Raw genomic sequence first — 12,867 nt, 5'->3', positions numbered from 1 at the left:
CATACGTGTCACCGAGTATCTGCCAATAAGGGATCGGTCCTCTATGCTGGGGTGGGGAGTCTATGGCCGTCCGGCTGTTACAGAACTAGAATTCCTATCCTAGCAAAGCTTTGGCTGTCCAGGCATGATGGGAAGTGTAGTTTTGTTTTTTTTTGTTTTTTGTTTTTTTAAATTGTAGTGTTTATTCAGTTTTTTACATATATGAAAATTAACAGCAATATAACAAAGCAATTGCAGAGTCAAATACAGATCCATAAGAAAGAAAAAAAACAAAGAAGAAACATGTCAAGGCAAGAGAAGATACAGGCCGGTACATAACTCAATTCAGGTGGAAGGGTAGTTTTTAAACAGCTGGATAGCCAAAAGGTTCCCCATCCCTTCTCTACAAGATGGAGAACCTGCAGCAAGAACTACAATTCCCATCATGCTTGGGCTGTCCAGGCATGAAGTGTAGTTTAGCTGGAGGCCACAGGGACCCCACCACTACTGTAGAGCCATAGAGCAGGGGGGTGGGGGTAGACAAGACTGGGGCTAGTGACATCACCAATACCCAGCTAAGCTCCAGAAGCAGTTTTATCTGGTTCATTGGGTCGGGCTCACTATTGGGTTCTGACTATGTAGACCATCACCCCCCACCCAGCTCAGCTGGACAACTCCTTCCACTTGATGCTGTATTTACATGTTACATTCTTTTTCGTTCCCATTACATAGGAACTGCAACTCCTGCAGATTTAAAGGGATTTTTTTTTTTCTCTTCAAGACTAGAAAGAGCGCCACATCTCTTGACATGTTATATCACACTGCAGCAGAGCTACATTAAATCAGGTTAAGGGTGCGTTCACACCTACAGGATCCGCAGCAGATTTGATGCTACATAGTTACATAGTACATAGTTAATACGGTTGAAAAAAGACACATGTCCATCAAGTTCAACCAAGGAGGGGATGGATACAGGGAAGGGGGATATACAAGGAGGGGATGGATACAGGGAAGGGGGAGGGGTGATAGGTTCTATACATATGCATTTATATTATTTTGCTCTAAGAACTTGTCTAGCCCTGTTTTGAAGCCCTCTACTGTTTTTTCTGTGACCAGATCCTGTGGTAGACTGTTCCACAGATTCACAGTTCTCATGGTAAAGAAGGCTTGTCGCCTCCGGAGATTGAACCTTTTAAACCACTTGTCTCTCCGGGCGGAGGCAGCGACCCCTTGTCTGTCCGGGCGGAGGCAGCGCCCCCTTGTCTCTCCAGGCGGAGGCAGCGTCCCCTTGTCTCTCCAGGCGGAGGCAGTGCCCTCTTGTCTCTCCAGGCGGAGGCAGCGCCCCCTTGTCTCTCCAGGCGGAGGCAGCGCCCCCTTGTCTCTCCAGGCGGAGGCAGCGCCCCCTTGTCTGTCCGGGCGGAGGCAGCGCCCCCTTGTCTCTCCAGGCGGAGGCAGTGCCCTCTTGTCTCTCCAGGCGGAGGCAGCGCCCCCTTGTCTCTCCAGGCGGAGGCAGCGCCCCCTTGTCTCTCCGGGCGGAGGCAGCGACCCCTTGTCTCTCCGGGCAGAGGCAGCGCCCTCTTGTCTCTCCGGGTGGAAGCAGCGCCCTCTTGTCTCTCCGGGTGGAAGCAGCGCCCCCTTGTCTCTCCGGGCAGAGGCAGCGCCCCCTTGTCTCTCCGGGCGGAGGCAGCGCCCCCTTGTCTCTCCGGGCGGAGGCAGCGCCCTCTTGTCTCTCCGGGTGGAAGCAGCGCCCTCTTGTCTCTCCGGGTGGAAGCAGTGCCCCCTTGTCTCTCCGGGTGGAAGCAGCGCCCTCTTGTCTCTCCGGGTGGAAGCAGCGCCCCCTTGTCTCTCCGGGCGGAGGCAGCGCCGCCTTGTCTCTCCGGGCGGAGGCAGCGCCCCCTTGTCTCTCCGGGTGGAAGCAGTGCCCCCTTGTCTCTCCGGGCAGAGGCAGCGCCCCCCGTCTCTCTCCAGGCGGAGGCAGCGCCCCCTTGTCTCTCCGGGCAGAGGCAGCGCCCCCCGTCTCTCTCCAGGCGGAGGCAGCGCCCCCTTGTCTCTCCAGGCGGAGGCAGTGCCCCCATGTATCTCCAGGCGGAGGCAGTGCCCTCTTGTCTCTCCAGGTGGAGGCAGCGCCCCCTTGTCTCTCCAGGCGGAGGCAGCGCCCCCTTGTCTCTCCGGGCGGAGGCAGCGCCCCCTTGTCTCTCCAGGCGGAGGCAGTGCCCTCTTGTCCTTTGAGGGGGTTTTACCTGGAACATCTTTTCCCCATATTTCTTGTAGGGGCCATTTATATATTTAAATAAGTTAATCATATCTCCCCTTAAACGTCTCTTCTCCAGACTAAACAAATGTAATTCTTTTAATCTCTCCTCATAACTAAGACGCTCCATTCCCCTTATTAGTTTAGTTGCCCGTCTTTGTACCCTCTCCAGCTCTAGAACGTCCTTTTTATGAGTCGGGTTCCAAAACTGGACGGCATACTCCAGATGAGGCCCCACCAAAGCTTTATAAAGCGGTAATATTATATCCCTGTCCCGAGAGTCCATGCCTGTTATATATATGACAATATCCTGCTGGCCTTAGAAGCAGCTGACTGACATTGTGTGCTGTTCTGTAGTCTATTATCTACATGTACACCCAGATCCTTCTCCATCAGCGACTCTCCCAGAGTAACTCCCCCCAGGACATATGATGCATGCGGGTTATTAGTACCCAGGTGCATAACTTTACATTTATCCACATTGAACCTCATTTGCCAAGTGGACGCCCAAACACTCAGTGTGTCTAAGTCATCCTGTAACATCTGCACATCCTCCATAGACTGTACTGTACTACAAAGCCTGTAACATCTGCACATCCTCCATAGACTGTACTGTACTACAAAGCCTGTAACATCTGCACATCCTCCATAGACTGTACTGCACTACAAAGCATGTAACATCTGCACATCCTCCATAGACTGTACTGTACTACAAAGCTTGGTGTCATCTGCAAAGATAGAAATTCTCAATATCATTAATAAACAAGTTAAACAGAAGAGGGCCCAGTACTGACCCTTGGGGTACACCACTTATTACCAGGGACCATTCGGAGTAGGAATCATTGACCACCACTCTCTGGGTACAATTATTATGCCAGTTTTCAATCCAGTTACACATTAAACTTTCCAAACCGATAGACTTTAACTTACCAATCAGACGTCCATGAGGAACTGTGTCAAACACTTTTGCAAAATCCAGGTACACGATATCCACAGCCGCGCCGCCATCCAGGCTTCTACTTACCTCTTCATAGAAACATATTAGGTTGGTTTGACAGCTTCTGTCCTTAGTAAAACCATGCTGGTTATCACTTATAATACTATTAGCCACTACATATTCCTGGATGTAGTCCCTTATAAGCCCCTCAAATAGTTTCCCCACAATGGACGTTAAGCTTACAGGTCTATAGTTACCTGGGGAAGTTCGAGAGCCCTTTTTGAAGATCGGCATTACATTTGCCTTACGCCAGTCCCTCGGCACAATACCAGATCAACTTTCTCCTGATCCGCAGTTATTAACTCCCCGCCGCCATTATTTAGGGGTCCTACATGCTCTGACCTTGGTTTTTTTCCATTAATATATTTGAAGAATTTTTGGGGGTTTCTTTTGCTATCTATAGCTACCTGCCTTTCATTGTGAATTTTTGCTGCTTTTATTACAGGTTTTGTTGACTTCTTTGTAATGTTTAAAGGCTACAGCTGACCCCTCTGATTTGTATTTTTTGAATGCCCCTTTTTTCTCATTTATAGCCCTTCTAACCTCGGTTGTAAGCCATGTGGGATTGGATTTTAACCGTTTATATTTGTTACCCATAGGAATATATTTGGCAGTACAGTTATTTAATGTGGATTTGAAGATTTCCCATTTATTAGCTGTATCCGTATGTGACAGCAGCCGCTCCCAGTCTATGTCCTGAAGTTCTGCCCTTAACCCAGGAAAATTGGCCCTTTTAAAATTAAGAGTTTTTGCCCTCCCAACATTTCTTTTTCTACACTTTAAGCTAAAAGTCACTATATTGTGGTCACTATTCCCCAGGTGTTCATGGACAGTGACATCCCCAACCAGCTCAGCGTTGTTAGAAATAACCAGATCCAACAAGGCATCACTTCTAGTTGGCTCCTCCACAAACTGGCCCAGAAAATTATCCTGCAGGAGGTTAAGAAATTCCCTCCCCTTTGTGGTTTTAGCTGAACCGTGACCCCAATCTATATCTGGGTAGTTGAGGTCCCCCATTATCACTACTGTCCCCTCCCGGGCAGCCCGCTCTATTTGTCTATTCAGCTGGCCATCTAACCCCTCAGTAATGTTGGGGGGTCTATAGATTACACCAAGAATAATGTTTTCACTCTTTACCTCCTTCTGTAGTTCTACCCACAATGCTTCCACATCATCACAGTCATCGCCCACTATTGCATCTTTTACACTCACTTTAATATCATTTCTGACATACAGACATACTCCTCCTCCCCTTCTGCCCACCCGGTCCCTTCTGAACAACGTAAATCCCTGAATATTGACAGCCCAGTCATGTGAGGAGTCCAGCCATGTCTCAGTCACACCAACCACATCAATGGACTCCTCCAGAACCAAGGCCTCCAGCTCCCCCATATTGCTGGCTAGACTTCTGGCATTAGTAACACTTTATATTACCAATCGAGTTTACCCGCTTCATTATAAGAAACAGGATTACAGTGCTGTGGCTACAATCATCCTCACTGTTCATCCGCAACATATGGATCTCCCTATGCACTGGTCTTATCCTCCCCTCACAGGACCCTTCTCCCTATCCACTGGTCTTATCCTCCCCCCACAGGACCCTTCTCCCTATCCACTGCTCTTATCCTCCCCCCACAGGACCCTTCTCCTCCCACCTCATTGTTCTGTCCCCTCTCTAACCTATCTGCCACTACATTACATACTACATTGTCCTCCCTGTGCTGTGTTCAGTTATTTAAATTAAATATGCTGCGGATCTGCAGCAGAAAATTAGCTGCGGATCCGTAAGTGTAAACGTACCCTAAAAGAGGTACTCCAGCAAAAATCCTTCTTTTCTAATCAACTGATAAAAAAAAAAATCTCAAGTCTTACCATACTTATCAGTTGCTGTATGTCCTGCAGGAAATGTTTTATTTTCAGTCTGACACAGTGCTCTCTGCTGACATCTCTGGCTGAGACAGGAACTGTCCAGAGCAGGAGAGGTTTTCTATGGGGATTCATAGAAAACCAAGATACAGTTCCTGTCTTGGCCAGAGATGTCAGCAGAGAGCACTGTGTCAGACTGAAAAAAAAAAAAAAAATTCCTACAGGACATACAGCAGCTAATAAGACTTTAAATTTTTTAATAGAAGTAAAATACAAGTCTGTATAACTTTTGACACCAGTTGATTTCCACTGGACAACCTTTAAGCTGCAGTACCACAGAACCTGTAGACAAGCATGGCGCAGTCAATGGAGGAAAGCTGCCGTGTTTTTCTAGTCCTAAAAAAATCCTGTATAGCCTGTTGCCTGTAGCAAGTCTTTATTCAGCTGTATCTGGGAAAGCAGAATGACATCCAACATGGCCACCAATGCAGAATCTGTAGAGTGCCAGGGGACATTGAAGGTAGAGTGTGAAAACCTGGTTTGCAGTTCTGGCGGCCATATTGCCATCACCAGAACAGATAACCAAGATAGTGCTGATGAGAGCCCTAGGAGCTCTGCTACATCCCCTTACTCTGCAGTTTCACTTCCGTGTCCCCATGTAAATAAGACGCCAGGCCACTGTGGTTTGTGCATTGACTTTATTTTTAGACCATGCAAAGTCATCCATATAAAAAACAAAAGACGGAATAAAAACCGTGAAGAGGAGTCATTTGGTCGGGGGGGGGGGGGGGAAGCAGTCAGCGTCAACATTCTACCATACAGGAAGCGGATGAGTCTGAACAGCGTCAGCATCTTGTGGAATGTGACAGTCACTCAGTAAAACCATTAAAAAAGCAGAAGTCGTCTCAGCTGGCGAGAACGAAAACTGCCACCAGCTCTGTTACTGTGAGTGAGTGATCCTGCAAGTACCTAGCATCATGCATCTACTCTAGTCACAGCCAAAGCTGCATTCATAGGTTTACAGCAGGGATGGGAAACCTATGGGCCTCCAGCTGTTGCAAAACTACAATTTCCATCATGCCTGAACAGCCAAAGCATAGACCTATAAGCACCCAAACCAGCTGGGTGATCACAATGCATTGTGGGAGATGCACACTACATCTCCCACAATGCACTACAGCACCCTACTTCATGTTTCTAGTATCATTAGCCCAAACTATAACAGCCTGCAGCTGCCAGGGCATGATGGGAGTTGTAGTTTTGCCACAGCTGGGAACTACAAGTTGGGAAGCAGCATTGGATGTGATCAGAGTAGATGATTTAACTCTAAAAAAAAAAAAAAAAAAAAGGTAAAGATTTCCAAATTTACCACCAGAACGGATTAAAAGTCAATGAAAAAGACAAAACTAAAAGTCTGAATAAAATAGTCACTATACTTAAAGTTAAATAGGATCAGCACTATGGCGGCTACTGGAAGAGCGAGCGCCAAATCCTGCCTGGCCCTAGAGACAAGGTGCAGAAAGGAACGTTCGGGGTTTTTCTTTATTTTTAGCTTTTTTTCTCTTCTTTAAAGTATAAGAAACTAAGGAGCTTCTACCTAAAAGGAAGGATTTTATCTTAAAAGGAAACGGTAAATCTAATGTAAACAAAACTACGAGAGGTAGAGACCGGGCGGAGGCCTCAGCTGCGTCAGGATGGGGCCTCCCAGGAGGCGCGGGCAGACATCATGGCTCTCTTCAGCTGCTCGTAGGTGACGAACATCACTACGTTCCATGAGCCGAGCCGGAGGAAGGAGGGCATGAACCTGAGCCAGGAAGGAGGAGAAGAGATGTTAGGACAAGAGCTGGAGGCCCTCAATACTACAACTTCCATCATGCCTAGCTGTCTGGGCATGATGGGAATTGTAATTATACAACATGTTCCCCACCACTGGCTGTAAGGCAGCAATCCTGTGTGTATAGGTCTAACTCACCCCTTGTAGAAGGCCCGGGGCCCCTCCTTTCGCAGCATGGTCAGGGCACAGTTCAGGGCGCTCTGGTACTGTCCCTTGGCAGAGTTCATGTATCTTGTCTTCACTACATCGACAGGGGAAGCGATCACCGTGGTGCAGAAACCAGCGCCGAACGCCGAGGTGAAGTGACACGGGAGATTGTCTGCAATACAATTACATAGTGAGTACTGTATATAACACCGGCCTATACGTCAGGGTACGGTGCCCCTTGTGGCTACTGCATGTAGATTCAATCATGACAACATGCTATGGTCATATAGTTCTGCTATTAAAAGGGATGTGATGGGAAAAAAAAAATATATATATATATATATATATATATATATATATATATATATATATATATATATTTGAAAAAAGCACCACCCCTGTGCTCAGGTTGTGTGGGGTATTACAATATGCCTCCATTCACTTCAATTGAATGGAGCTACAATACTGCACCCAACCTGATAATGGTGCCGATTCTGCTTTTTTTTTCCAAGCCAGGGCAGCCTCTAAAAACTGCTGACTGACCTGCAAAATTGTGCAGCCATCAGCCACCACATGTGGGACCATAGCCTCCCATCATCAGTTGTGGGAGAGAGGTCATACATAGCCGACTCTTCAGTGTGTTCCCTGCCCAGAGAATTTCATCACCCATATAAATTCTATTGACACAAAATTATCATGCAAGACTCACCACTCATGAGGTTGGATTTCAGGAGCGCGTCCTTGATGAGGTCATAGGTCACAAGCTCTGTGCAGTTTACCAAGGCATTGCGGGTGATGTTGGGGGAGGTGCCTGTTTACATAAATTTTAAATAAGTTTTAAATAAAAAAAATAAAAATAATAATAAAGTTTTACACACATTATAAACTTAAGAAAAATAAATTCAATCTGAACCTTTCCACAGGCCGCGCATGCCTTCCTCTTTGGCGATGGTCTTGTAGGCGTCCATTGTTCCCTTGTATCTCCTAGAGCTGGAGACGTTGGCCTGGGCTTGGAAGCGCACCTTCACCACATCGGTGGGCTGGGCGATGGCGACGGCCATGGCTCCAGTGGTGCAGCCGGCGAGGAGTCTGCTCCCGATTCCAACATCTGCAGGAGAAATCCATAGATGAAGCCACAAAATCTACATATCCTGACCAGACACTGAAGGGCCAGCTACATAGCAGCAGACACCGAGCTCAGCTCTGGGTGAGACCTCCCACCCACAGGGGGCGCTGGACTACTTACGTTCAGATCCTTTGGTGTAGAATTGCTTGACAGAGTCATAGAGTCCGATGCGGACGGAGGCGAAACTCATCTGTCGCTGGAGACCGGCCACCAGCCCGTTGTAAAGGCTCCTGGGGCCTTCTGTCTTGACCATGGTGGAGATGGTCCCAAAGACGCCCTTATACTGGGCCGACTTCACATTGACAGAGTTCTTGGTCTCTCCTTGGATCTACATGGATGAAGATACATATAGCTACAGACATCTAGACAGCCAACAATCACTATAGAAGAGAATCTGATTCTGGGAAAGTGTATTGGGTATTACAGCACCATAAGGATCAGCACATAGCTCTGTAGGGGCGGGGCCTAAAGAGGGACAACCCCCAAGGAGCTGTAATTGTGGACACTACCAAGCTTTCCCAGATCAGATATGTGAACGGATCGGAGACTCACCTGGAGACGGACTTTGGCGGTGTCCAGAGGGAAGGTGAACAGGTCGGCAATACAAGCTGCCGTACCTGCGCCAATGAACTTCACTGCCGCCGTAGGGGGGACATCGGTGGGCTTGAATCCAACCATGTTGAGGCTTTGGATGATGCAAAGAGCCAAAAAGTTGAGGACTGGAGCGTCCGGGGAGGAGTTGTAGTGATAAGACAAGGCAAACAAACTCTGCCGGAACCTGAAAGGGAACAAAATAAAATATATTAAATATTCTAATAAAATATACAAATAAAACACAAACTATTGAATAAAAACAAACAAATATACATACAAGTTGGTCAAATCACACATTAAACCAGTGGGCACCAGCTGTTGCAGAACTACAACTCCCAGCATGCAGAGTTGTAGTTTTGCAACAGCTGGAAATCGGTGCATTAGACCACAGCCCCCCCAGTATATAGTATATTTTATTGTTGTACCAGGGGAAAAAAAAACAAAAACCAACACCTTCCAGTACTTAGCTGCTGTATGTCCTGCAGGAAGTGGTGTATTCTTTCCAGTCTGACAGTGCTCTCTGCTGCCACCTCTGTCCATGTCAGGAACTGTCCAGAACAGCAGCAAATCCCAAGAGAAAACCTCTCCTGCTTTCCAGACTGTAAAGAATACACCACTTCCAGTACTTATTAGCTGCTGTATATCCTGCAGGAAGACTGGAGATTTAATAGAAGTTTACTTATTTACGTTTACTTATAGGACCTATATGTGAGCATTGGAGGGGGTTTTGCAATGATTATGGGGTTAATTTATTTATTTATTTTTTAAAAATGAGCTTCAGGAGCCGTCCAGCACAGGGACCTTTCACCTACATCCTGTACAGCAGCCCCAGAGATGAGTAGGAACCCCTCCTCTGTCTGCTGTATTCACATCTCCAGGCATCAGGTTACAGGCACAATGGCTGCAACTATAAGAAGAGGAGAAGACTGCACAACAGGAAGCAAAACCGGGAGAGGCGACCGTGACAGGTGCGAGACAGGGGCCGACAGCCACATCCTGCAGCAGCCAGGCTATACCCTAAACTGCCTCAAGAAAAAGTCTTAAGGGGTAGACCACTGGTCTAATGTGTGATTTTACCAATTTGTAGGTTTAAGAAGACAAAAAAAAAAAAAAGTGTAAGTTTTCCTGTACAACATTTTAAGCTTCAATACAAGACATTTCTCCTATATACACTTTAATTCCTAAAAGGACTTCGAAAAACACACTGACTCTTTCCTGAAACAGCGCCGCTCTTACCATTAGGTTGTATGCAGTATTGCAGCTTCGTTCCAGTCAAGTGAATGGAGCAGAGTTGTAATATCACACACAGCCTGAGGACAGGGGTGGCGCTGTTTTCAGGAAATAGTCATGTTTTTCCCAGTCCCCAGTTTCCACACGGCAGCCCCTCACTCACCTTCAGGTATTCCAGCCGGAGTGGGGATGGTTGGGGATCAGGCTTCTCTGAAGGCGTCGCGCCCGTCAGATTTACCACTGGGAGTGGAGACGCGGTACCCCTTGCTTTCCATAGAAAAGTGTTGGTAAAAACGATTCGGTATAATCATAATCCTTATGCTGAGGAGAGAGAAGGGACAAGTCAGATATAAAGAGGCTACAGAGAGATATTCACTGGAGTATCCCTGTAATCTGTGGGCTATCACCAACTGGTGTCAGAAAGTTATTCCAGTACTTATCAGCTGCAGCATGTTCTGCAGGAAGTGGTGTATTCTTTCCAGTCTGACAGTGCTCTCTGCTGCCCCCTCTGTCCATGTCAGGAACTGTCCACAGCAGGAGAGGTTTTCTATGGGGATTTGCTCCTGCTCTGAACAGTTCCTCACATGGACAGAGGTGGCAGCAGAGAGCAGAACATGCTGCAGCTGTTAAGTACTGGAGAACTGGAGATTTTTAAATAGAAGTTACAAGTCTACATAACTTTTGAAAAAGTCTTTCAAATCAATTGGTGTCAGAGTACTCCTTTAAACCATGTAATAGTGAAACACTAGAGTACAGGTGTCACACTCAGGCCGACCAGCTGTTACAAAACTACAACTCCCAGCATGCGTTAGCTTTGGCCGTCCAGGCATGCTAGGGGTTGTAGTTTTGTAACAGCTGGAGGCCTGAGTGTGACACCTGTGCATAGAGTAATGTTCCCCAGTGACTTTAGCTTTTGTCACTACAACTCCCAGCATGCTCAGCCAGCCAACACATGTCCAGGCATGCTGGGAGTTGTAGTTTTGTAACAGCTAGAGAGTCCCTGATTGGAGATCACTACTATAGAGAAGCCAGGAAACATTTCACAACTTTTTGAAGATTTTTTTCTCCCCATTGTGAGCTGGAAGTCTCCATGAGTCACTTCCTACAGGTGACGTCTATGAAGACGATGGCGTCATCTCCCCCTACAGACATGGAGCCTCCGCTTTACTGCAGGGGAGGAGGGGGGGGGGGGGGGAAGACCACCACCACCATCCCACCAACTTTTCCCTTTCCATGAAGACTTCAGGTTCCTCAGTTTGCTGTACAGGTGACTGCAGGCTATTGTTCTCTGTTATCAGCCACATTACTGCTGGAGCTACAGCCATGTTCCACCATAGCAGAATTGAAGCCATCCCCCAACATCCCGCCATGTGTTGTAACAGAAGTAATGGCAGCAGTGTGATGTTATTGTTCTCGGTTATCAGCCACAAGGTTTTGTAAGTTCTCCCAGTGACAGCAGAAGCCCCCCCCCCCCCCCCATTCCCTTGATCACTACTTTATCACGCTTCAGCACTATTATAATGAGGACTAAACAAGTACTAAATACTATCACCCGTACACACTCCCTCCCCCACCTAATCCTCAGCCTAATGACCAGGTCCCCTCCCCCAGCAGGGTAACCACCTACAGAGGAGGGGATGTCACCATGTACTGTATATCACATGGCTAGATACCACCGACTTCCCTCCTAAAGTCCTTATTGTGAAAGCCAATGTGGCCACCATTACAGGCCAGACATGAGCCGCCACCACCACCACCCAGCTTCCAGAATATTCTCTCCCCCCCCCCCTTCATGATGTGTTACATAAGCAGTATGTTCCTGTGTGCAGAGCCCATCACTGTTACATGAAGCTACATACAAGATGTTAAAGGGGTCCTCCAACCACAGGGGATGGGGTACAGCGGCTGGGACCCAAACTACTTCAACAAGTATACTCTCTAGGAAGAGCTCAGACCCCCCCCCCCCCCCCCCCCAGGCCACAAGGGGGGGGGGGCATTGTTACATCAAGTCACATGCAAAATAAAACTGCAACAATGTATCAGAAAGTCATATAAATAAACAATAATGAGCCGCACATAGAGAGGCAGTAACAATGTATCAGCTCTATATACAGGGGGTAACAATGTATCATCTCTCTCATATAATATAGATATATATATATATATATATATATATATATATATATATTACATATACATACACACACACACAGGCAGTAACAATGTATCATCTCTCTCATATATTACATATACACACACACAGGCAGTAACAATGTATCAGCTGGTCATAGTGGGCCATGGAGTCACTTACCAGTAAGAGAAGAAAGGAGTCCGAGCTGGTGGCTGGCTGGTTGGTTGGTGACAATGGAGGAGGGGGGTGAGGGGGGAGAAGTGCTTGTCCTCAGCTGAGAGAGAAAGGGCTGAGTCTCCTCCAGGGCTCTGCTGCTTTATATAGACTGGAGGTGGGGGCGGGGCCAGAGCTGCTCCCCCTCCCAGCCCCTCCCCCCTGTTATCACCTTGGACTCATCCTCTTCCTCCCCAGTGTAACCCTGAACCCCATCATAGCTATATACCCCAATATACCCCCATCATAGCTATATACCCCAATACCCCCATCATAGCTATATACCCCGATACCCCCATCATAGCTATATACCCCCAGTATATCCCCCAATACCCTCATCATAGCTATATACCCCAGTATATTCCCCCAATACCCCCATCATAGCTATACACCCCCAGTATATCCCCCCAATACCCCCCTAATATACCCCTACACTCTCAGTATATCCCCCAATACTGCCCTATTATACCCCTACACTCTCAGTTTATCCCCCAATACT

General features: G+C 47.3%; 1 protein-coding gene across 1 annotated transcript; it reads right to left on the bottom strand.

The window, feature by feature from the left end:
* Window positions 1-5,776: 5,776 nt before the first annotated feature.
* LOC138792280 (dicarboxylate carrier UCP2) lies at window positions 5,777-12,442 on the bottom strand. Its single transcript, XM_069969520.1, has 8 exons — window positions 12,336-12,442; window positions 10,188-10,345; window positions 8,753-8,978; window positions 8,321-8,528; window positions 7,988-8,182; window positions 7,784-7,885; window positions 7,066-7,246; window positions 5,777-6,897 (listed from the first exon to the last, which is right to left on the bottom strand). Exons 3-8 carry the CDS (start codon window positions 8,876-8,878, stop codon window positions 6,783-6,785), a joined length of 927 nt encoding a protein of 308 aa, XP_069825621.1. The 5' UTR covers window positions 8,879-8,978; window positions 10,188-10,345; window positions 12,336-12,442; the 3' UTR covers window positions 5,777-6,782.
* Window positions 12,443-12,867: the final 425 nt, after the last annotated feature.

Source organism: Dendropsophus ebraccatus, chromosome 5 (assembly GCF_027789765.1).
Source record: "Dendropsophus ebraccatus isolate aDenEbr1 chromosome 5, aDenEbr1.pat, whole genome shotgun sequence".
NCBI classification, from domain to species: domain Eukaryota; kingdom Metazoa; phylum Chordata; class Amphibia; order Anura; family Hylidae; genus Dendropsophus; species Dendropsophus ebraccatus.
This window is presented reverse-complemented; position numbering and strand designations above follow the sequence as displayed.